This window comes from Rhinolophus hipposideros (genome assembly GCF_964194185.1).
Source record: "Rhinolophus hipposideros genome assembly, chromosome: 5".
NCBI lineage: Eukaryota > Metazoa > Chordata > Mammalia > Chiroptera > Rhinolophidae > Rhinolophus > Rhinolophus hipposideros.
Genome location: NC_138051.1, coordinates 49,141,200 through 49,166,836, shown reverse-complemented (window position 1 = coordinate 49,166,836; position 25,637 = coordinate 49,141,200). Strand labels below are relative to the sequence as shown.

General features: G+C 35.2%; 1 protein-coding gene across 2 annotated transcripts in view; it reads left to right on the top strand.

The window, feature by feature from the left end:
- The window catches only part of DNAAF4 (dynein axonemal assembly factor 4), a 36,350-nt gene extending 11,384 nt beyond the window's left edge, over positions 1 to 24,966 (top strand). The window contains exons 4-9 of one of the 2 annotated variants that reach the window (XM_081049858.1): positions 3,168 to 3,399; positions 6,955 to 7,103; positions 8,397 to 8,506; positions 20,637 to 20,790; positions 21,800 to 21,905; positions 23,405 to 24,966. In XM_081049858.1, coding sequence (XP_080905984.1) covers positions 3,168 to 3,399; positions 6,955 to 7,103; positions 8,397 to 8,506; positions 20,637 to 20,790; positions 21,800 to 21,905; positions 23,405 to 23,514 — 861 coding nt within the window. In that variant the 3' untranslated portion in view covers positions 23,515 to 24,966. The remainder of the gene's footprint in view (positions 1 to 3,167; positions 3,400 to 6,954; positions 7,104 to 8,396; positions 8,507 to 20,636; positions 20,791 to 21,799; positions 21,906 to 23,404) is intronic. The other variant, XM_081049859.1, reaches the window with a different exon arrangement.
- The last annotated feature ends 671 nt before the right edge of the window (positions 24,967 to 25,637 follow it).

Genomic DNA, 25,637 nt, shown 5'->3' with positions numbered 1-25,637 from the left:
TAAAATGGCTGTTTTTTGATAGTTTTCTTTAGTTTTACACTTGACATTTGTGAATGGGAATGGCCAGCCTCTTCATGGCTTTATAAAACCTGCACATTTTCTTTTGTGGATGAATTTTACATTTACTTATCAAGCGCTCTAAGAAACTTTCTTGGAGCTTTGATTAGATTTACATTGACTTTAGAAATTAATTTGGAAAATGTCAACGTATTTGCAAAATTGCAATTTCCTTTCAGGAACATGGCATTCATCTCCATTTCTTCAGACTTAGTTTATATCCCCAGCAAAATTGCTTAGCAAATATAGGAACTTGCTCATATTTTTTTAAGCTTATTTTTAGCTTTTTAAAAGTTTTTTCTGGCAATTACTAATGCAATGATTTTTTTTCCCCACTGTATTTTTCTAATCATTAATTGCCAGTTTGTAGAAAAGTTAGTTTGTTTTTATGAGTTTGTATGAGTTGATCTTGTATGTGAGACTGTCTTGCTGAACATACTTTTTGGTTCTCATAGTTTGTCAGTTTTATTTTGGTTCTTTTAGGTAGTCTACCATATTATTTGCAAAGAAGGACAGTTCTATCTCCTTATAGCCCATATTTCTATTTCTTATTTTTAGAATTCTATTGTATAGGTTACCTCTAAGAAAATAGTAAAATAATAGGCATACTGGCTTTAGTGACTTTACTAGAAGTATTTCTGTTACTTCTCCATGAAGTGTATGGGTTCTTATATCAAGCTAAAATTTTTCTTCTATTCCTAGTATCAACCAGTATTTTGGCATATACTGAGGTCAGATTGTTTTTCTCTTTTGATTTCCTAGTATCATAAATAAGAAATACCCTATTTGATCAAGATATATTATAATTTTAATATTTTCCTCTGTTCAGCTTGCTAATATTTTATTTATGATTTTTGCATGTAATTCATTAGTGAGGGTGGTCATTAAAGAAAAATGCCTTGATAAACCAGACATTTAAATTAAAAGAAACATAGATTTCCCTTTCTTTAGGAGCTGCTTATTATTCTATTACTTAAATATACTGTCTGTATTAAACTAATATCTCACACTCCATGACATCCTTTCTTGAGCAGTACAATGCATTTAAAATCCAGTTTATGTGCGATGATTGTTTTTCTAGCCTTCTAAGTTTTTCTGTTACTACACATTTCTCCTTTAAGTATGTTCCTCATATCCTTTTTTTTTTAATAAAAGAACTTCAAGTATTGTTTAACATTTGTCTCTATTTCTCTTTGATATATGTAGTCTCGTTTTTCTTTGATCATAAGCTTTGTGGTATTAACTTCTTCCTTATTCTCTTCATTCTAGTTCCTTTTGTCTAGAGGAACTAGACTTCACATCTTCTCTGTGAAGACTTTCTTGGTCTCCTCTCTTCCTCATTACTACCTGAAGAGTTAGACTATTTTTTTTGTCTCTAATATAACATTATAAATTACATTGTATATATATTTCCCTTAACTACATCTTAGCTATAACAACAGAACTTTCCTGTTAGTTTTGATTATAAGAATAGTCTCATTTTTTTTGTAATCAAGGCTGCATCTTATGCATTTTTTAAAACTTTTCAAAATTCACTCCACTTGCAGAGATTTCATATGAGGGGTGCGGGTGTTCTGACTCTTCACATACTTTTCCCTTCTTCAGTGTGTTGGGGGCAGCAAGGCAGGAAAGGAAGAAAGGCAAACATATTATTAAACTGGGTGAGGTTGTCATCTCCTTTTAGGTTGTGGCTGCCTCTGGCTAACACTCACTATTCATCATGCCCTGTTGTCAGGCATTAAATGCTGGCTCGTTGCCATGTGCACATTCTTCCTGGCCCAACCTACTGGCAGCTCTCTGAACTTAGAACACATAGTAATTAGCATCTTCTGTGCTTAGTTTAGGCCTTAGGTACAACTCTGGGACTACAGGAAACCCCCATTCAATAATCTGAAATTTATCTTAAAATCCGTGTTATACAGTTCAGTAGGAAAATAAGCAGAAGAGGGTATTAAGTCATGCAGATATTACAGAGCACTTTTTCAGTATAGTTTTCATACCTACAATGTTAATTCTATATCCTAAAATCATTTAGCTTCTAGGAAACTTGGTCCCAGCATTCTAGAGCTGTGCCAGGTGTACTATTTAAGTGTATATTAAGTCACATTTAAATTAATGAAACTGAAATAAAATTAAAGATCAGTTCCGCCATCACACTGCCCACATTTTAGGTGCCTAATTAGTCACATGTGGTAGTGGCTACTGAATTGGACAGCACAGAACATTGTCATCATTGAAGAAAGTTTTGCTACCCTAAAGGATAGCAGTGAGCGTTTTTGTTCTCTAGAAGATAGAGGTGAGAATATTTTTGTTACCATAGGAAAGTCAGACAACTAGCGTCAAAAATATACACCAATCAGTTACTCTATTTCACAGGGTTTGTTTGTTCTTTTTTCTTGCCAATATGAAGGAAGTTTATGAAAGGGAAAAAAACATACTCCCGTGCCATATACTGCTTTCAGATTTATCTGATATTTAGCTTTTCATGTGGAAGTGTCAAATAATAGCTGTTGCAAACATAGTTGGCAGCAGGATTCAAAAGTCAACCATTTCCACCCACCAGAGACAAACTCCTTAATTCATCCTTCGTGTAACTCTTCCCTCATTCCTTAGGTGAAGGTTGGCTCAACTTCAGTCCTAAGACAAGGTAAGGCTGGTATAAGTAGAAAGATATTTGTGTGTGTGTGTGTCTGTGTGTCTGTGTGTGTGTGTGTGTGTGTGTGTGTGTGTGTTTAGGTTTTGGGAGAAGTGACTTGACTTAGAAAAAGAAATTTGGTTTTTTTTTGTTTGTTTTTTTTTACCAAGCCCTTAGATTCATCTAATTGAATGACTGCCCACATTTTACATAAGAGTAAAGTGAGACTAGAGAAAGGAATTGCCCAAGATTATATCAATAGTTAATGGTAAATCTGCAACTAAAACCTGTGTTTTATGATTGGGCGTTCTGCTAAATCATTTACTGTTTCCATTTAATCCTTTATTCACTACTAGTTGTTGCTACAGTTACAATGACAAGAGTTTAAAGGTAAAAATCATTATAATGAGTTTATTATTTTTTAAATGTTGCTTTTTCTATGTTTAAAAATTTTTGGTAATTGCAATTTTTGCAGATTGAAGAAGAAGAGAGGAAAAAAATAGAAGATATGAAAGAAAATGAACGGATAAAAGCAACTAAAGAATTAGAAGTCTGGAAAGAACGTCAAAGAAAAGCTGAAGAACAAAAAAGATTTCAGAAAGAAGAGAAATCACGTCAACAAGAAAAACAAATTGAAGAAGAGAGAAAAAAATTAAAACATAAAAGTCATACTAGAAATTCAGCATCTAGAAATTTTGCCACAAAAGGTACAAATGATTGGTATTTTCTGGGAAAGTAAATCCTGTTGGTAAACTTAAAAAACTTATTTTTTTAAAGTCACCTTTTTTTTTGTAATCTATTTACAACATTAGTTTGTTATATTGGTATATCGAGAATAAGTACAAAGAATAGGGTGAAAAACTTAATTCATTTTTCCTAGGAAGTAGTGAAGTTTTCATAATAAAATGAACAAGGATTCATGTTGTTTTTGCTTGTGTGCTTCCTTTTGAAATTCATGCAGATATTATTAAATATGTTTGACTCGAGTCCAAAAAGACTTGGAGTGACTGGCAGTGCCAGGAGCATTCAGTTCTTTAGAGATAAGAAAACTAGGAATTTTGTTAAAAGACTTTTTCTTCACATGGCTCAGAAAAATGAGTACTATAAGCAAACTTAGTCTTAAGCGAATGAGTGTTGTTCTGGCCTTTGATCCTGATGTATTCAAAATAGTTAAAAGAACGTTTTTCTTGATTGAAAGCTAAGAGATTGATTTTATCAGATTTTAGAATATTAAAACTTTGTTTTGTGTATATTTAGTATATTTAGTAAATGGAACATTTTGTATTTAAGCTGCTTCTGTAATAATAATAATAATTAACATTTATTGGTGATCACTTTATGCCAGGTGATTTTATTGGTTGTATCACTCAATCTTCACAACACTTTGGGATAAATGTTGCTATTCTTATTTTAGAGGAAATAGATATTCAGAAAGGATAAACAAATACCCAATAAAAAAGCCTGTGGAATTTGAACCCAGATCTGTCTGTATTGAAACCTATTCTCTTTCTACTCAACTGTATGTCTTTACTACTTTAACAGTGAGGTCTATTATATTGAAAAGTCATTTAGAATGAATATTAAGCAGTAACCATTATTAAATTTATGTATCTTATTGTGGTTTAATATTGACATGCAAGTTAACTTCCACACTGCATTCTTGTTAATGCTATTTCAATAAGATTTTGATACCAGCTAGAGTATATGAAAACATTTCCTTCCATATTTCAAATACTGCTGAACAAATTTGATGTTTTCAGATACAATTAGAACTGAAACACTCATTTGTAGATAAGTATCCTGAAGATCTTGATCATGTTGCTTCTTATACAGCTTAATTAAATTTGCTAATATTTTATAAATGATTTTTATGTTTATCTTCATATTGAGATTCACTTACATTTTTCCTTCCTCATACTGTCCTTGTCTAAATTTGATACCATATTACACTAACCGCTTAAGTTACAGAGCTTTTTTCTTTTTCTGTTCTTTGAAACAATTCAACTATATATATGAAATATTGTTGCTTGAAGGCTTAATAAAACTACTACTAACACTGTCTAGGTATGGACTATTCATGGAAGTACATTTCGTTTCTATAATAGTTACTGGTTATTTAGATTTTCTATTTTTTAAAAGTTGATTTTGGCAATTTGTTTTCTAGGAAATTGTACACATTATATTTTCAAATTTATTGGCATAAAGTTTCTTTTATTTGCTTATCTCTACACTGTCTATAATTATATAATTTCTGTATTCCTAGCACTATTTTATTTTTCTTTGATCAACTATTGCAGTGTTTTGCAAATTTCATCAGTTCAAAAAAGCATTTTTTGGTTTTTTTTCCTTTTTATTGTTTCTTTTTTTTCTATTCCGTTAATTCCTATTTGTTTTTATAATACTTCTTGTAGATGTTTTAGGTTTTTTTCTGTTCTTTGCCCAACTTGTTTTTATTAATTTTTAAGTATTATGTTACAGTATATTTGCTGAATCTTGAAATCTTGTATTTTGTTGTCCTTTACTTGAAAATATTTTGTAGCCCTTCATGATTTTTTCTTTGACCCTTGAATTATTAGGGAGATTAAAAAAATTTTTTTTTTATTTTTACTTTCCAAAAGATAGAATTATTAGTATAATAATCCGAAGTTACGTACTTCATTTTACTTTTTATTCTTTTTTACTTCTTTTGTACTAACATTTAAAAATGTTATTCATCACATATTTTTGTATGTTCTACTCTGCTTTAGAAAACCCATTCTTTTTATTTTTACCTTCAAGTTTTCCACTCCAGGGCTCTTAATTTTACTTTGCCATGTTCTGGAACATTTCCTTGAGTAATTTATTCAGAAAAGATAGCTAGATGGTGTATTTACTTACATATTTAGGAATAGCTTTTGTCTTCACAAGTAAGCAATAGTTTACTTGGATATAAAATTCTTGGGACATTGTATTAGATAGTTTCAAGCTAAGTTGAATAAAGAGATTCAAAATTACAGCTCAAATAAAAGAAATTTAGTTCTCTGTAATCTAATGCTTGTTATGTAACAGTGATCAATTTAGGCCTATTAGATGAATTTGTTCCACAAGGCCATCCAGGCTGGTGGGACCACCTCTGTTAACATATCATTTGGCTTCCATATTCAGGTCCAAGGTGGATGCTGCAGTTGGCATTGTTTTTTAGCCAGTGGGAAGGGGGAAGAGGAAGAGCACAGCAAGTAGATTTATTGTAAGATGATGATCTGTACGTGGTATACATCAGTTCTATTCACATTGTCTTGTCTCAGTTTGGGCACATAACCACACCTAATCCTAAGGGAGGCTGGAGTATATAGAGTGTAGCCTGGCATAGTTATGTGCCCAACTCAGAACTCAAACTCTGTTACTAGAGGGAAGCAAGGAGAATGGCTAGGAAGATAGCCTCAATCAGAGGCATCTGTAGAAAATTTTTGCTCTTATGTTTTTTGATGTTGCTTTCTTGTTTGAGTTCTATTTTCTCCTTTTTGACTTCCTCTTTCCTCTCTTTCAAATGTCAGTTCAGGCCATTTTCAGATGTTTTTAATTGGTAGTTTTGTTTCTTTTCTAATATGTTTGTGTTCATTTTCTATCAAAGATATTAACTCTGTATTTGTGGAAAATCATTTTTTATATCCATTTTGATGCCTGCCGTTTAAATCTGTACGTCATGTTTTTGTCACTTTTACATTTTTTAGTACCTTTTCTTCTATTTATTCATATAATTTATATTCCAATACATAAATTTCTTCTCTTACATAGGCTTAGCAATCATTATATCTAACTACCTTTATGAAAACATATAGCTTTTCCTTATTACTCTTTGCCTGTCCTCATTAGCTCTTTCTGGTGGCTGAAAACTTTTATACCATCCTGAGGAAGCTTATAGAAGATATTGCTATAAGAGCTTAAGGAAATAGAGATGCTGTTGGCAGGGATGGCTTTGCCTCCTTAGGTGCCCTCCTCTAGAGTTGATGTAGAGTTGGCTCGAGTGCCCGCCCCTTGAGTGGATATAAATTAGACACTGTGTGGTTTATGGAAGGAAACCCCAGAAAAATAGCTGGGGTCATTGATTAAAGAACAGATCATTAAGTGCCATACTTTCAATGATGGATTTTACATTCCTTCTTGCAGTAAGTATCTTTGGTTTATTTGTATTTTACAAGTAGCTTTGATGTATAATTACATTAAAGTCAGTTTGATTGTTAACTACCAAATAAGAGATAAATAACTTACTCATATTGTTTTAGAAGGGAGAAATTCAGAAAATATATTTTTTGAGAAGTTAAAGGAAGACAGTATTCCTGCTCCTCGCTCTGTTGGCAGTATTCAAATCAATTTTACCCCTCGAGCATTCCCAACTGCTCTCCGGGAATCACAGGTAGCAGAAGAAGAGGAGGTAGGTATACTTCTGTTAGTTACAGTGACCATAATGAAAATACTTTTATTTCATCTATTGGAAACAAATACTGGGTCTGAATTTTCTAAGATATTACTAAGATACACTAAAAATATTACTTAATGAGTATATTTTAGTATTTCCTCATGAGAAAAATATATTTTGCAGGATTTTTTTTTGGAGGGTGTTCCAGAATGCTGATGAGAGAACACTGATTTAATATACAGTAGTGGTGCTTATTCCAGGAGATAAACTGTTGCATGTGCCATTTATTTGATCAAATACATCATTTTCTAGAATAGATTTATACATTTTGGATCAGTATGTGTTATAATTAGAACAGATTTGAAAATGTATTATTAATATATTATTGCAATTAATTATTATTAATATTGGTATTTCTAATGTTTGACCTTTTGTTTATTTATAAATTCCTGGTCTCTAGGATTTTGAATATTGTATCTTTAGTTATACAAGGGCTAAGAACTGCGTTTTTTACGTAAGGTGTGAACTGATACCTCTCTCAATTGAAAAATTGTGGAAATAAAGATTCTTAAGACATAGTGACAATTTAAAAATATTAAACATTTTTCTTATTGTTAAACAATATATTACTTTGATATTTTTAAATTTCATTTTATGTTATATTGTAAAAGTACTTTTGTAATTATAAAATTTTAATTATTTAAAAATTATTTTTTAATATAGAAAAATAAAACAAAAAAATTTATATTATAAACAAGAAAAATGAAATAATACGTGTACTCCCAAACTTGGATGAAATTTGGACTAGAAATTTTTACATATTTGATCTTAACCAGCTAGTAAAGTTTTTTTAAAAAATTTTAAATGTATAAAAACTGGAAGTTTAAAATCACCATCTTCAAATACTGTATTAGTCTGCTTGGGCTATTGTAACAAAATATCATAGACTGGGTGGCTGAAACAACAGACATTTATTTCTCACAGTTCTGGAGGCTTGAAGTTCAAGATCAGAGTGCTGGCATGGAGGACAGAGGAAAAAGTATGCACTCTGGTCGCTTCCTTCTCTATAAGGACCCTGAGCCTATCATGACCTCGTGACCTCATCTGAACCTAATTACCTCCCAAAGGCCCCACCTCCAAATGTCATCTCATTAGTGGTTAGGGGTTTAACATATAGATTTTGGGGGACACAGTCATTTATTCCATATCATAGTATGTCCGTATTATGTGGGAAGATGGAAAACCTAAAAGTAACTGTTAATAAAATAAGACTTTTATGTCCTTTATTAGACTTCATTCTTCTTTCAGTGGCTACACAAACAAGCAGAGGCACAAAGAGCAATGAACACTAATATTCCTGAACTTTGTGATTTAAAAGAAGAAGAAAAGAACCCAGAATGGTTGAAGGATAAAGGAAAGTAAGTTATTTGAATTCTGGCCATGAGATTTAAAATAAATTTATGTAGACCTTAGTTTTTATCACATTTCCTGAATATCTTGACATATATATTTGTGTGTGTAACTGTTGGGGAGAGATAATGCAAATGACCAAATTGGGTAGGCAGGGCCTCTATAGTAAAAAGTCAGATCATATAACAAGTAGGGCTCTGATTTTTATTTGTTTTTATATATAAATGTCATAGAAATGAAAAACATCACATCTTTTGGATTGCTTATTAGGATACCTTTTTAAATCACATTTAACATAAGTATTTCCTAATACCTCCCTTAAAAACCTGTTTCTTAAAAACTAGAGCTTCTTTCATTATTCATATCTATCTTTTAAAAGATTACCAAATTATCTTATAAATTGTCATTTTACATCCAGGCAATTCTTTTACTTACATATATATATGTAGCTCTATGTGTGAATGAGCATTTTTATGCAGTTGTCTAAAACACTGAGTTCTGGTACATTCTGAGTGGTAATTTGAGTTTATATTTTGAGACAATTGTAGATATTATTATATCTCATATATACTTTTGTATGATTTTCCTATTGCTGCCATAACAAACTACCATAAACTTAGTGACTAAAACAATACAAATTTATTGTCTTACAGTTTTGGAAATCAGAAGTTCAAAATGGGTTTCACTGGGCTAAAATCAAGGTGTCAGTTGTGATCTTTCTGGAGGCTCTAAGGGCAAATGTATTTCCTTGCATTTCCAGCTTGGAGGCTGTCCACATTCCTGGGCTCAGGGCCCCCAGCCAGCAATTGCATCACTCTGACCTCTGCGTCTCTGACTTTGATTCTCTTGCCTTCTTCTTTCTTTCTTAAGGACATTCGTCCTGCTTACATAATCAAGGATGATCTCCCACCTCAAGATCATGAATGTAAACATATCTGCAAAGTCCTTTCTACCGACCGTGCTAGTTAACATATTCACCAGGGTCTGGTGATCAGGGTGTGGACATCTTTGGTGGGAGGGCATTATCTGTGTGCCACAATGTCTGTGTTATTTTTTTTTCTCATCTTTTCTCTGTTCTGTCTTGCTCTTTTCTCCTGTCTGTTACATCATCAGAGATTGATTTGTAGCACTGGAGTTGGCAATTTTTCTGAAGGTTAAAAGCCTGGGGCTGACAGGTTGATTCCTTTTACTCCCAACAACAAAACCTTACATGATCCTTTCTCCTATTTCTCCTTTTCCCTTCCTCCCTCCATATTTATCGAACCATTAAATATACATCCATTGATTGATGACTGTTTGCCAGATTGTGAGCTAGGCTCTGAGCTACAGAGATCAGTGGAGGAGAGAGATATATATGAATACAACACTATGTGGAAGTATAATACTTAGAAAAGAACAAGTTAAAAATGAGAGTGCAGACGAGGGTCACCTAACCTTAATGGAAGGAAGTAAGCTCCGGCAAAGCTTCCTAGAGAACTTAGCAACCTGAGCTCCTTTGAATGATAAGTAGGAGTTTCAAGAGGAAGGGAGAGAAAGGCATTCATTTCAGGCACAGGAGACAATATCGGAAAAACCTGGAAGAAAGGAAATACACAGGGTGCCAAAGAAAGGTATATACATTTTAAGAAAGGAAAAAAATTGTATTAATTGTAATACTCAATATATACAGATAACAAAAGATGAATACAAGTCATGTTTGACTTCTGCAATTACAAGAGGTGCTCAAAGGTTATCATCTGCGTTTAGACACTTCAATTGATGGTGAACTACTGCTAGAGCATAGATAACATTTCTTAAAATGTGTATACATTTTTTTGGCACCCACGGTAGTGTGATGGTAGGTCAGGGACTTTGGGCAGTTTATCTTCTGTTAAAACATAAAATTCGAGACTAGGAATAATGACAAATGAACCTAGAAAAGTAGACAAGGGCATCATATGCTTGATTAAGATTCTTATATTTTATTTTCTATGGTGGGAAAAAAATGTGTTGCAGAAACTAAGGCAAAGGCCTTGACCTATGGCACTGTTGTTGGGGTGAAGAGAAGGGCAACTTGAGAAATATTTCAGAGGTAAAATAGGCAGAACTTCTTGATTGATTAATGGGGAGTGAGAGAGGAGTAGTTGTGGGTGGCTTCCATGTTTCTAGTTTGAATGATTGATTGCCTGATGCCACCAACTGAATTAGAGAAGACTAGAAGAGGAGCCAGTTAGGAGGGAATGCAGGTAAGTTCAGTTTTGAATATGTTGAGTCTGAACTGTCTCTGGGTCAGTCTGGTTGACAGTGCCCAGCAAGTTTGAAACTCGGGAGAGGCTAGCACTGTAGATGTAGATTTGGAGGTTATTGGCGTTTATATAGTAGTTGAATTTATAAGACTAGGCGAGATATCCAGGAAGAGTGTGTAGACCAGGAGAGTAGTGGCCTGAGGATAAAACTCTGTGAGCTACCAACATTTAAAGGTCTGGCAAAAGAAAAGAGTACATAACAATACTCCCAGGAGCCAATGGAATAGAAACTTTAAGGGTAGAAGACTCTGTTATGTTTTGTTCTTTAAGAACAGAAATGGTTTGAGTAGATTTACAGATGAGACAGAAGAGATAGTTACAATGTCTCTGAGGAGAGTGGAGAAAATTGGGTCAAGATCAAGGGTGGATGGATTATCTTGGTTTTGTTTTTGATTTTCCTCTTGTTGTAAGTTACATTCATTTAAATTTTTCATAAAGATCTATCTTTTGAAAAAATTTGCACAGTGCATATGAAATGAAAGTCCCCTTGGTTTTCACCAGTCTACCAGTCTTCTGGCTGTCCTGTCCTCTGGCTGTATCCACTGTAAATCACTTATTTAATTATATTTTCTTATCTTTAAGTTGCCATTGTCACAGTTAATGTATAAATAGTTTGTGATAGTTTATAAGAGCTTTCACATATACTGTCTCATTAAATCTTCACAACTATAGTTGAGTAGAACCCACTGCTTTTGCATTCATTTAACGGAAGTTCATTGAGAAATTAACAGCTTTACACAAAATAGGTCATTTAATTCCTATAACAATCTGACTTGAAGATTATTATCTTTACCCCTGTTTGTCAAATGTGGAAATATGGCTAGACAGGTTAAAAAACTTGGCTAAGGTGGTGATTAATAGATAGAACCAGGATTCGATCCCAGGTCAGTATGACACGGAAGCCTGTGTTCCAGCTACTGCTGCATACCTCTCTCATAGATGCGTAAAATCCTCTGCCTGTGTTTTGTGCCAACTGATTAGTTTTAGCAAAGGCAGCGCAAGTGCTGTGGCTGTGGATTGCTTCTCCTCGCAGCCTGGCAGTACTGTAGTGTGCACAGCTGAGTGGGCTGTCCTGTTGGATTGGTTGCTTTGCTCTGTTGACAGATTAATTTGGAATGGACAGCTATTGAAGACAAGTGTGAAGCTAGATAAGTTTCTAACAAGAAAAATTGCTTAGTGGGTACTGTTGGGGCCTCTGCGAGGTAGGGAACATGAATTCACAGAGACGACAGTCAGTAGAGCTGTGTAATTGGTCTCCTATAGTGTTTAGTCTTTTAGATTTAAGAGTAGATCATTGAGCCAGGGTTGCAGTTTTGACTGACAAGTACATCAAAAGACTAATAGGGGCCGGCCCAGTGGCTCAGATGGTTAGAGTGGAGAGTCGTCAAGGTTGCTGGTTCAATTCCCACCTGGGCCAGTGAGCTGTGCCCTCTACAGCTAAGATTGTGAACAACAGCTCTCCCTGGAGCTGGGCTGCCGTGAGCAGCTGGTGGTCGGTAGACGTGAGTGGCCTGCAGCTGCCATGAGCTGCTGTGAGCGGCCAACCAACGACTGGCAACTGACAGCCTCAGCGGGGGGTGGGAGAGGTGGGGGGGGAGGTGGGGGGTGAGGGGGGTGGGGGGGTGGGAGGGGGAGCACAAGGCTCATAATACCAGCATGGGCCAGGGAGCTGTGTCCTACACAACTAGACTGAGAAACAATGGCTTGAACTGGAGGGGGTGAAAGAGAGGGGGGAAAATAAAAAGACTAATAGTGCAAGGGACCAGATTGCTCCTGGAAAAATAGCTTAAGATCAGGTTGGGTTAGAAGGGAAGAGATGTCATGATGGGGCTCAGTGGACTAAGAGAAAAATGTAGCAAGTAAGAAATTAGAGGGCGCTGTAAGATTGAAGACTGAGTATGAAGGGAAAGTTGGCAGAACAGAAAGTTCTGTTCAGTGGCTAAGATTCCAGAGTTAGATGTTCCTGAGGTTAGTGCAGTTCAGGTGATGACAGAGTCCAAGGTGTGGCCCTGGAATTAGGTAGCAAAAGTAGAGTTGAAAGGAAGGTAATCTGAGTTAAGGAGTTCCAGGTATTTCAAAGATAAATTGATAAATGGGTCATACACAAACGTTAGAATCTTCTGGAATTATGGCAGAAGTTGGTCTGGAGACAGATATTGGGAGGCAGGTTTCGAAGCCCTCAGTGAAGAGAAGAGTGAAGTTAAAAGCCCGGTGGACGACAGTGACTAGTCGGTTGTCGCTATTGGGTAAAGATGTAATAAGGAGTCCCACAGGTGATGACTTTTACGTAAAAGGGGGGGTTACAGTTAAGTGAGTGTAGAGAATGCCAATTCCTGTGGTCCTGGCCCCCTATATGGGGACTGAGGGTGGGGGTGGGGGCTCAGTAGAGAGGGGGTTAGAGATAGCACTGCCCTCAGAGCAGAGCCAGGTTTACTTTAGAAAGCATTTTGTGGAAAATCTCAGGGTATAGGAAAGGATTGGGATGGGAGGTGGAGTCGATTATAGCAGAACCAGGAGTAAGAAAGTGCAAAGGAGTAGAGGTGGATGAGAGTAGGAAAGGCCAGCAAACAGGGACTTTACCATGAAGACGGGAGCAGCATGCTCTTTGATCAGCGGCCAAAGATAACAGTGTTGATGGACATGGTTAGAAAGTCCTTTGGCACAAGGCGTTATGGTGCTGGGACTGGCTAAGGTCCCAGGCAGAGTTGGTCTGATCCTATTTCTGATATACTAATGACGTGATTTGGATTTAAGAGTGGAAAGGGCAGATAAGATCATTGAGCCAGGGTTGGAATTTTGACTGACAGGTACAGCAAAAGGTGTGTTTGTGTGTGTGTGTGTGTGTGTATGTGTGTAAGTAAATGTAAAATTGACTGCTGGCAAAAGCAATGAATTGGCAGCAACCTAGTGCAAAAGTGTACTTTGTGGCAGGCGGGCAGGCGTGACTGGTAGATTGTAATTCCTTAGTCTGTTTTTGTACCATTTTACCTTACTTTCTTCAATTAGAAAAAGAAAGAGAAGCAAAATAAGAGAAGGGAGTTAAAAGTGAGGAGAGATGTAAGAAAACTTGGTAACTAATGATATCCAGAGAAACAGAACAAAATACAGTTAATCATAGTGCCAAGTACAAACAGATGAAAGGAAAGGTAAGGATAGATAGAGAGAAATGAATCCTCTCTAGCAACGTAATGCAGTACTAAAGATAGAACAGACATAATAGAACTGATTCAGAAGCAATGTGTTGAATTTAAAACAAAGGATGATGGGGTGGCCGGTTAGCTCAGTTGCTTAGAGAGCGATGCTTGTAAAACCAGAGTTGCCGGTTTGATACCTTATGGGCCAATGTGAGCTCTGCTCTCTACAACTAGACTGAAACTGATGGGTCCTGGAAAAACACACTTAAAATAAATAAAAGTTAAAAAACAACAACAACAAAGGATGAAATACTTTTCATCTCCAGAGGCTTTGTTTCATGGTAACTTTCTGTATTTACACAGGCAAAACCAGTCCAGCTGTCCTTATTGTGCTTAAACCTGTGGGACACTTGTTTCACAAAAGGGTAGAGGTGGGCATGCCTTTCAAAAGAGCAATAGCGTGAGAAAACTGTTTAGAGGATTATATCTACTCAAAAAAAAGCTCATAGCAGAAGCCACAGAATATTTTCATTTTTCATTACCAGTCCTTCTATTGCTGTGTCTTAGTTTTAAATGCCAAATCTACCTTTCAGGGTAATACAGAATCTTAAGTAATTTGATTTGCTCATGGAAGCATTTTACCTTTTCTAATTAACATTATGTACCAGATGGCTTTTTACTGAGAATATCTCACATAAAACAGAGTCTTGGAACTCTTAGTTAGATACATGAGGTGTGACCAAAAAATATAGTGAATGTTTAAATTTAAAAAAAGTATTGCAGTAAAAGATACATTGCCATTAATACCCCTCACTTCAAACACACGTATCTCTTTGTTCTTGCCACTTTCTGAAGGAGTTCTGGAAGTCCTCTTTCATGAGTATCTTTACTCTGTCCTCCATCATGACAACGTTCCGTGTCACACATCGCTTCTGGTAATTTCTGTCAAATAAAAACATTATGGTGTGTCTTCATCCACCTTACTTACTGGATCTGGCACCCTGCAACTTCTGGCTTTTCCCACAAAATCAAAATGACCATGAAAGGAAAACATTTTGAATTGATTCAGGACATCGAGGCAGCCACGACAGCGCAACTAAAGACACTCACAAAAGAGGACTTCTAGAACTGCTTCAAAAAGTGGCAAGAATGATGGGATAGGTGAATTTGAAGCAAGGGGGAGTATTTTGAGGGGGATTAATGGCAATGTGTCTTTTTTTTTTTTAATGAGGGCGCAGCTCACAGTGTCCCATGTGGGGATCGAACTGGCAACCTTGGTGTTATCAGCTATCAGCACCATGCTCTAACCAACTGAGCTAACTGGCCACCCTGGTGATAATGTCTTTTACCATAATGAAATTTTTTTAAAATTTAAACATTCAACCGTATGTTTTGAACACACCTCGTATGCAGGGTCTGATGTTATTTAGCAGCCTTACATAACTCAAAATCTGCAAATAACTTTAATAGCTACCCTTCCAGACACTTGTAATCATATGAGGTAGATGGACCGTTGTTCTGTCCCACTGACATTACTCTGTGGTTCATTTTTAGCACAAATTATTTTAGACTGACCCTATCATAACCCCAGACTTTAAGTCCCTTCTTCTCCACACTAGGATCACTTGAATCCCACCTACATCCCTCACCCTCTACAGCAAATTCTAATGTTAGATAGGATATTAGATAGGAATTAAGGATATATGTATGTAATTCTATAATCTAGCACACAGCATTGTAGTAGTGCCGTTACATGAGATCACCTACCCTCGTTCTATTGTCTGCATTTTCTTTTTATTGTCTTGGTGTAAGTGCCAGATTTTGTAGCCTGACTGATACCTCAGTCCTTGTAAGAGTGGAGCTCTGCTATGCTTTTGCTTTTCCTCTTGCCACCCAGCTAAATTCTGCTTCTGAACCCCAGCTTTGTATGTGGGAGCGTGCTATTTGCTGACAGACTAACCTAGTACTAACTTGTCTGAATTTCTGCATGCTTGCTATTTCTGGATTTCCTGTAGCTGGATTCTGTCTGCCTGTCTCAATGTCCTTGTACTTCATGTTGGATTTTAAAAAAACATAAATTTATTGAGGTAACATTGGTTAATCACATTATATAATTTTCAGGTGTACAACATAATTCAAAATCTGTATACTGTATTGTGTCCTCAGCACCCAAAGTCTAGTTTCCCTCATGTTGGAATTTTTGATGCTGATGGTTGACCATCTGTTACCATCTTCTCCCAACACAGCATACAGTTCTACTTGCCAAATTGAATTTCTTTCTAATACTTCGGTTTGGGTTCATGCCCTGGCAAGAAATGCGACAGGTTAGCTGCTAGTTTCATGGATGCTGTCGGAAGACAGGAGACTCATGGGTCCGAGACATAGGGCTTTGTAAATCAAGACACCGCAAGCTTACTATTGATGCCCTTTGACCCTCGAGTCCACAGAGGTGGGCTGGGGGATGCTGTACATGCAGTAGGTCTGCACCACAGCTGAGAAGGCTGAACTTAAGGAACACAGTTTTATAAGATTGTAAGCAAACCTGTCCAACCTTTGCCTCGCAAGGAGATATTGTCTGCTGTTTGCCCAGAGGAGACGCTATCTTTGTCTTCCAAGGATGTGTGCCATACAAACATCTTTGAAAAAGATAGTCCCAAACGACAGCTGTCAGCACAACTGACATAAGACATGCAGGAACATGAGACCCATGGGGAACTGTCTCCCCACAGCCCCTTGTGCCTGCCTACTTTTAGTATAGATCTGCAAAATCTGTCTTGCTTTGCTGTATTTTTAAAAATTGTTTATGGACATGACATTTTTCTTATGCTGCTACCTTTTGTCTGACTTAAAGAAGCTTAGATTCCATATTCTAAGATGACTTCTTTGATGTAATTAAAATTTTGTTCAGTTGCTTGTTTGTATGCATTTCACAGCCTATAACATTCTGTTGCAGTGTAGTACCTGACTTGTCGTTTTGTTTAGTTTGCAGTATCCTTTTTCTCCTTCCATCCTGAGAGCTAAATTATAGTAATTGATGTGCCTTCACTAAGGCATACTGATAGCAGCTTTAGAAGCTCTTGAGATCCCCAATAATGTTTTCTACCCACACAGGATGCTGAAAGAGACAAGGACTTTCAAAAGTTCTTTGAGAGGCAGGTGGCTGCTACAGTTCCTGTTGCCCCTAAAACAGAGCCTTTCTATCTTCTATTGGAATTTGTCTTGCTCCCTGCCTGCATCCCATTTCTAAGCCCCACTACTTCTGCTTTCTCCTAACTCATTTCTGCCCCTTTCTTTACTTCTCTCCAATTTGCTTTTTTCTTTTTACTTCTGCCTCATGTTGCTTCTCGCACACTCAACTCTTGTACAGAATGTTTGGCCCTCTTGGCCCTTGCCAGTCAGAATGTTTGTTTCTTTACAAAGGCAAATCAACCAGACACCATAAAAATGAGAGGAGTATTTGTGATTGTCCTGTCTCTTTTGTTCTCTCTGAACACACAGTACAATAAGCACTCAATATGTGTTGACTGAATGAATACTTTTGCATAATTCTTTTCACTGACATTGCTTTATTTGGAGCATCAGGGTAGACTTAATGGTTATTAGTTTTTCTGTTTAAATTTGGTATTCAAAGGTTACTGCTCTTTAGACAGGTTTAATTTTTTTTTCCTTTTCCTTTGAAATTCGGCTATTTCTGAATTCAGAACCATTCTAAAAGTCATAAAGCAAATATTTGGTTGTTTATAGCTGTATTGAACTTTAAAGACTGTAATGGTCACTTGGATTTATATTTTAATATATCACTTGGATTTATATTTTAATATATATGTAAGCATAAAAAAAATTTAATATGTCATAATTTCTTGCTATTATGCCTCCTACAGTGTTTCTTTTAATACTGTTCATTGTAGCTTTTCTTTCCTTAGAACCTGGGAGAATTTTTCTGATAAAATTACTGCATTATAAAACTGTAAGCATATATTAAAGATGAAAAATGGAATTGTCTTCCAAATGTACAAGGTCTGACAATTAAGTTCGCAAACTCATCCTAGAAAAAGTGCCCCATACCTCATTGCTGAATATCACTATGGGCAACTTCGAAGTGCTCCCCTTGGGAAGCTATGCACCGACACCAACGCCTAGTCCACCCTTTAAAGCAATTTTTGAACTCTTTTTCTGGAATGGCCATCAGAGCTGTCATCGTATTACCTTTGATGTCCTGAATGTCATCAAAATGTCTTCCTTTTAATATTTCCTTCGGGGTAAAGAAAGAAGTCATTGGGGGTCAGATAAGGTGAGTAGGGAGGGTGTTCCAATACAGTTATTTGTTTACTGGCTACAAACTCCCTCACAGACAGTGCCGTGTGAGCTGGTGCATTGTCATGATGCAAGAGCCATGAATTGTTGGCGAAAAGTTCAGATAGTTTTCATCTAACTTTTTCACGCAGCCTTTTCAGCACATCCAAATAGTAAACTTGGTTGACTGTGCAGTTGGTACAAATTCATAATGAATAATTCCTCTAATATCAAAAAAGGTTAGCAACATAATTGCAACAAGTTCACGAACTTAATTGTCAGACCTCGCATATATTAATATATGGTTTGTACAGAAATACTGGCCAGTGGAATAGATAGCCCAGAAGTAACTCTCACACATATGGTCAAGTGATTTTCAACAATGGTGCTAAGACCGTTCAGTGGAGAAAGGACAGTTTTTTTCAACAAATGGTGTTGCAAAAACTGGATATCCACATGCAAAAGAGGGAAATTCGACCCTTAGCTAACATCATATGCAAAAATTAACTCAAAATGGATCAAAGACCTAAACATAAAAGCTAAAACTACAAAATTCTTAGAAGAAAACAAAAGGTGCTTTATGATTCTAGATTTGGCAGTATTTCTTGATGTGACGTCAAAAGCACAAGCCATGAAAGAAAAAATAAGTAAGTTGGAATGCATCAAAATTAAAAACTTTTGTACATCAAGAATAACTATCAATAGAGTGGAATAGAGAAAATATTTGCAAATCATATAACTGATAAAGGGTTAGTATTGAGAAAAATATATATATATATATACACATACATATCTTTTACAACTCAACAGCAAAAAGTAATGTATCTCTATATTTATTAACATGGAAAGATGGTTATATTGTAGAATTTTTAAAAAATATTCCCAAACAGCAATATATAGTACTGAGGAGTATAAGTGGAGAGAAAGAGAAAAAGAGTGGTTAGAATGATTGAGGGAGGGAGGGACTGAGAGACTGGTGGGTTTTTTAAGACAAAATATATTTTTAAAGGTAAATAGTTTTGGTCATTAAGATGGGAAAGGAGGTGAGCCGGGAGATTTCTGGGAAAGGTTTTCTTGCTCTTAAGGAGCATATATCAAAAGATACTGTCCCATTTTCTTGTGAATCTTGTGCCTGAATATGGCACCTTGAACTATACAGCCATCTTGCACCCATGAGGAAAACCAGCCGTAGGATGAAATCCCTGCTGAGGACAGTGGATGGAGGGAAGAAACCTAGGACCTTGGTAACATCCTCAAACTGCTGGTCATATTGGGCATGCAGCCTTTCCCTTAGGACTTTTTTTTTAGCATGAGATAATTTATTTCCTTACTTGTCTAAGCCAGTTTGAATTGGGATTCTGTTACCTTTGGTCAGAAATATCTAAGATATAAGGAATTTCAGAAATGTAAACTATTCCCATAGAATTAGCTTTTCTAGTTTGTGCAAGTTATTTTAAACTTAAGTCAGGCTTAGGTTAGATGTCACAGTGGTGTGATTTTACCTTTTACTCAGGATTTACTGGCTGCTTTTATGGGTCAGCTTTTGATGTCATCACGTTTAATATTCTGGAACTGTACAGTATGCAGTACAACCAACTGGAAATGAATACAAAGTGTTATTTACATGGCACTTTTGTACTTGGCAAAGTATTTTCAATTTTCCTTATGTTTGTGCATTTTTCAAAATTCTGGGAATTGTACATGAGAAACAAAAACAAACATTTTAAATAAATCCTTTAATTGTGTACATCTGTTTATTTTAAGAGAATCTTGGAAGATTTTAAACTGAAAGAGTATCTGTTTAGGATGCTTTTGTTTGCAAGTAGCTGAAAAATTCAATTAAAACTGGCTTTATATTAAAAGGAATTTATTAACTGATATAATTGAAAAGCTGAAAGTGTGTTGCATTTCAGGTAAATCTTAATTCAGCTGCTTAACTATTTCACTGAGGACTCAGTTTCTTTCTGTCTTTTTATTCTTTTTAATAATTCCATAGTTACCAGTTTTATTCTGGAGCCAGCTCCTCCCTTGGTGTTAAAAATGGTCCCCAACAATTTGGGCTGTGTGCTTTGTTCATTTGTATCCAGCAGGGGGAGTTTTCCCAATTTTTTTTGTCCTCAGAAAACAAAGCCCAGGCGCTATTCTGAATAGACCAATTTAGGTCATAAGCCCATTCCTGAGTTAATCATTGTAGCAAGGAGGATGGAAATATGTGTAGTGGCTTAAATTACTTATGGCTACCCTTAGAGGTGGGGGTGAAGTCACTCTGATTACATGCTGATGTATGTGGAGTCAGTGCAGCCTACACGTCCATTGTATAGGGAATGGAAAAGGAGGTAAGCCATCCCCTTTGCCAATCACTAGATACTATTTCTGTTTCTGTTTCAATGTTATATTGTTTTTCTTTTCTGTTTTTGTTTCATTAGCACATTATTTGCAACAGAAAACTATTTGGCAGCTATTAATGCATACAACTTAGCCATAAGACTAAATAATAAGATTCCACTCTTGTATTTGAATCGGGCTGCTTGCCACCTAAAATTAAAAAACTTACACAAAGCCATCGAAGATTCATCTAAGGTATATATATTTATATACGATGCTTTAAAATTGCTGTTTTCTTATTTATTGGTTTAAATGATACCCTTATCTTTGTTAAATTTAAATAGTTGAAGATTATTTAAATAATAAAGGATTTTAAGAATGACCTTGTTTATTACACCTTTATACTGAAAAAAAAATTTGTTTTGAATGGACAAAGAACTGGTGTTTCTTGAGACTTCAAATTAGATTAGAAATCCCATACCAATTGCTACTAGTTTGCCTTCATATATCAGTTGAAGTTCACAAGGAAATTAGTAAGTGGTTGTCAGTTTGTGCTCACCGTTTTTCTGGTTGAAGTTTGGCAGACTTAATGCAGGGTGAGAGGAAGAGCACTTGATAATCACTGCCACATGCACAATGTAAGACTGGCTCCCTAATCATTGTCTCATTTTCAGAGTAAGTTAGTGTATCCTAATTTCTATTACTAATGTCATTATCTTAAAAAAACTTCGAGTTTTTTTCATGTTGTCATATCAAAGTAATTTGTTTAAGGGAAAATCACATACAAAATCTCTTATGTGGCTCCTTGAGATTGAGAATATTGAGAAACAACCAAGTCCTCATATTTTGATCTCATTAAGCTACTGAAGATCTGACAATATTTTTATGTTCCATTTTTTTTTGACTAGCACAGTTTCATGCACAAATATTTATTGACTAAATTAATACAACGAATCATTCAATTTGAATATAAAAGACCAAAAATGCTATTTAATCATTCCTGCTCACAAAGATAAAGCTATAGAAGTTTCAAATGATAAACCAAAGCATAATTTTGGGAGAGAGGGTATAAATCTCATATAGGAACTGTTGAACAATTCCTTAAATTTTTCAACATAAATATATGTATTTGATAAATTCCTGTACTAGCTAAGTGGGTAGGTGATGGTTTGGGGCTTGTTTTAAAATTAAGATTTTCATCATGTTTTCGTTCATGTTGAAATTAGAAAGTTATATCTTTTCCTTATTATTATTATTTGGTAAGGCACTGGAATTATTGACACCACCTGTTGCAGTCAATGCTAATGCAAGAATGAAGGCACATATACGACGTGGAACAGCATTCTGCCAACTAGAATTGTATGTAGAAGGTAAGAAATAGAAATGTTTTGAGTTCTAAGTTATACTCTGAAAAAAAATGTCATTGGGATTACTTAAGACATGACTTTTCAGAACTCCATTATTTTATGTTTTTAGCATTTAATTTATTCCTTGTAACTGACCTAACAAAAAGTGACTTTGAAATATTTCAAAAATTTGTTGTTGTAGAAGAGAATTAAAACAAGATGTGAGCAAGTTTGGGCCTAGGAAAATGCTATAGCATCAGACAACTTTTCTACGGAAAGATGTATGATAAAGGGTATATATGGGTCATTTAAGATATAATGAAAAATTTTAAGTAAGCTTCCTTGGTCACATACACATCCAGAAATAACTGACCTACCACAATGTATGGTCGTTGCTTATATGTGTAAGACTGTAGCAAGGTTTGTAACTCAGCCCCATGTGTATAGCAGCCACAGTGTTTATTTAGTTTGTATTGTTTTACATTTTTAATGTATTTAGGGACTATTTGCATTTACTCAGGTTGCCCCAAATGAAGAATTTTGTAGTAGCCAGAGTATTCAGTGCTCCTCTTCCCTTCTCTCCCTACCCAGATGCCTATTCATTATCCCTTCGTTCACAGCCTAACAGCCTACTCCTTGACAACGCCTCGTCAGGGAATGGGCTCTAGCTTACCAAGTTCGTTGGTTCCTGCCATTATTTTTAGGAGATTTTTCTAACCGAAGCGTCTAAATTAGGTTTATATGCCTCATCCCTTTTTAGTGTCTTACCCAGTTTCGTGAGAATAAAAAAATATCTAGATAGGAATGAAATATTGGAAAACTCTTTTGAAATTATAATAGCATCATAGACTTTTTCAGAGCTTAAAGGACCCTTCATTTTAAAGATGAGAAAATGGAGGGTTGGAGAAGTTAAGTGATTTGCCTGAAGTGACATGGCAAATCAACAGTATTTAGAACTCAGGTTTCCTTACTCCCAAAGAAATTCTTCCCACTGCTTCATTGGTAAAGATTTAGATTCAGTTACACATTTTTAACAACCCATCCACGATGCTTTCCTTCCTAACCAATTTTCCTCAAAGGAATTCTGTAGATATGATAACTACAGGAAAAAAGCACAAACTATAGTCTATGAATTATGTGAAGTATGGATTGAGTCCACCACAATTAATTTTAAAAATCTAGAATTTCTAAATCAGATGCCATTTACTACTTTTTCATTGAGGTAATGAAAATGTTATTTCGTTATATGAGTTTTATCGAGTCTGTTCATGCTTTAATGACTTTAAGCTCTCAGCTGATTTGTACTTGAATTTAAAATAACTGCTTCTTACTGAATCCTGAATGAACTCATTATAGTTATTCCCGAAATCACTAAAAAGTTTCTTCAGTCTGTTAGAGATATGTGTGAAGATGGGAATCTGTTCTTAGTGGTTATTTTTATTTGAAGAAAAAAATATTGTCTAGATAATAAAAGTAAGTATTTATGAAATATTTTACTAATCATCATTGCTACATAAATATAGGCCTACAGGATTATGAAGCTGCACTTAAGATTGATCCATCTAACAAAATTGTACAAAATGATGCTGAGAAGATTCGGAATATAATACAAGGAACAGAACTGAAATGTTAATGACTACGAGAAGCAACTAGGTATTGTAATAGGTATTAAGTTTTTCAAAAATACTGCAGGCATTAGTATTTGTACATATTTGGTTGATTGTGCAGAATCACTTTATCTTTCGTACTCTAGTTCTGTAGAGGGCAAAATATAAATCTATGGAAAATAATATGTTTGACTTGAATGGTATCTGAATTAGTAAATCAAAATAATAATCTATTTTAATTCTTTGCTTTTTGATTATTAGGTATAACTTAATTATATATTTTTTGTTATGAGTTCAGCTTGCCCTTGTAACTAACAAAATATTTATTGGTATGATTACCAGGACACTTATTGATTTATTTTTAACAAGGTAGAATTTTTAAATAAAAGATTGTGTTTATAAAGTATTTTTGTTTGTAGTAAATGTAGTATGTAATTGTCTGAATAGTTGACCGTGGTATAATCAATACTGTTTTCAATTAGTTCCCAAATGCGCAAAACATTTTTTCTTTCTTTAATATGCTTCCACTATCTATTGGTTGAAGATAGCTTAGTTCAACCTAGCAAAACAGCTGTTTAGAAAACTTTATCCTCAACTTCAAACACTATCTGGGAAAGATAAGTTTTCTAGTGAGTTGTTTTCTAGTACCTTCAAGTACACCAAAAAAAAAAAAAAAAAAAAAAGGTAAAATGTTAACTTAGGATATTACGTTATTGGCACTGGATTGCACCACCATTGGTGTTGGATCACTGTGACGATGCAAGCATTAAACAAAAACAGTACAGCTTCCCTTTTTATAGAAAAGCAAAACAGGAAAAAGTTTTTATAGCATTTGATCATCTGATGTCGTTCACGATGACTATGGATTATAAAAAAGCCCGTTTTTATTTTTTAAAGCAAGACTTTTTTGAATGTGTAAGTGTATCCTAGTTCAGCAACCTTGAAACTTTTACTTCTACAAAGCAACTTTTGATAACTTCTGTAGCAGTCCTGTCCAGTTATCAGAACTTCTGACATGGTAGGATTGCTTTTTCTTAGAATCTCCCCTGGTTTGTTTGTTTGTTTTTAGTTTTAAAAAATAAATGTAACCAAAGTGAAGGAATATATGTATATATACATACGTATGTGTATACGTATGTATATACACCCATCATGACCTGCCCAGTTAGGAATTTCTGATCAGATCACCCTGGGAGGTTACTTTCCATAGAACCCCTTTTTGTCCATAAAGGGAGAGTCTTATTTATTAATATTTTTGTTCCTATTCTCTAAATGAAGTCTTGGTTTAAATGTAGCAGGTGTTCATTTGCATTCATGAAATAGTTGACCTCTTTTGAGCCGTCTTGTATCATTTCCAATGGACTTTTGTCTTAGATTGAAGTGGTGATAGTTAGAATATTGATACAGACATTCCCATTTCCTTTATGATGAAAACCTGCAGTTTTTACCAAATAATAATGCTATCATAAAAACCTATCAATAAAAAAAGTAAGAAAAAATTGTTATGGTAGTCCTTTGATTTTTTTTTTCATATGCCAGTTATTTGATTGAAATTAATTTTAAGATACCAAGTAGATAATGAACTAAATGTAGACTTTATGTAAACTGGAGAGGTCTTTAATCCCCCACTACTGTGTGATGACCATACATAAATACATAGTGTACACGTTTATTAAAGCTTTTTGACAGATTTAGTTATTAACAAATATCAAAGCTATATAAAAATATTGCATGCCAGGCAAAGACTGCTAGTTAGTCCATTTTTGCAATGGAAGCTTTATAGGAATAGGAATGAATTTGAGTATTTGTTAGACTGGATAGCTCAGTGGAGCTTGTTTAAAATTTGGTCAAGGAGATAGATGCTGCTTGTCCCTAGCAAGTGTGGGCGAGGAACAAACTTTAACCTTCAAGGTTCTTCTGGATGGTCTAATAATCAAATCGACATGAGACAGATTAACAAGAGAAAATCACCAGATTTAATACATACATAAGTGTGAGAACCCCACATGCATGAGAGAGTCAGAGACCCCAAAGCAGGAGAGGTTCACAGATAGAAAGGGGAATTGAGGTATATAAGACACTGTAGGTAAGGTGCCTTGGGGGCTTCAAAGGGTCCTGGCAGAATGATAAGAGCAGATGTTTAGTAAGT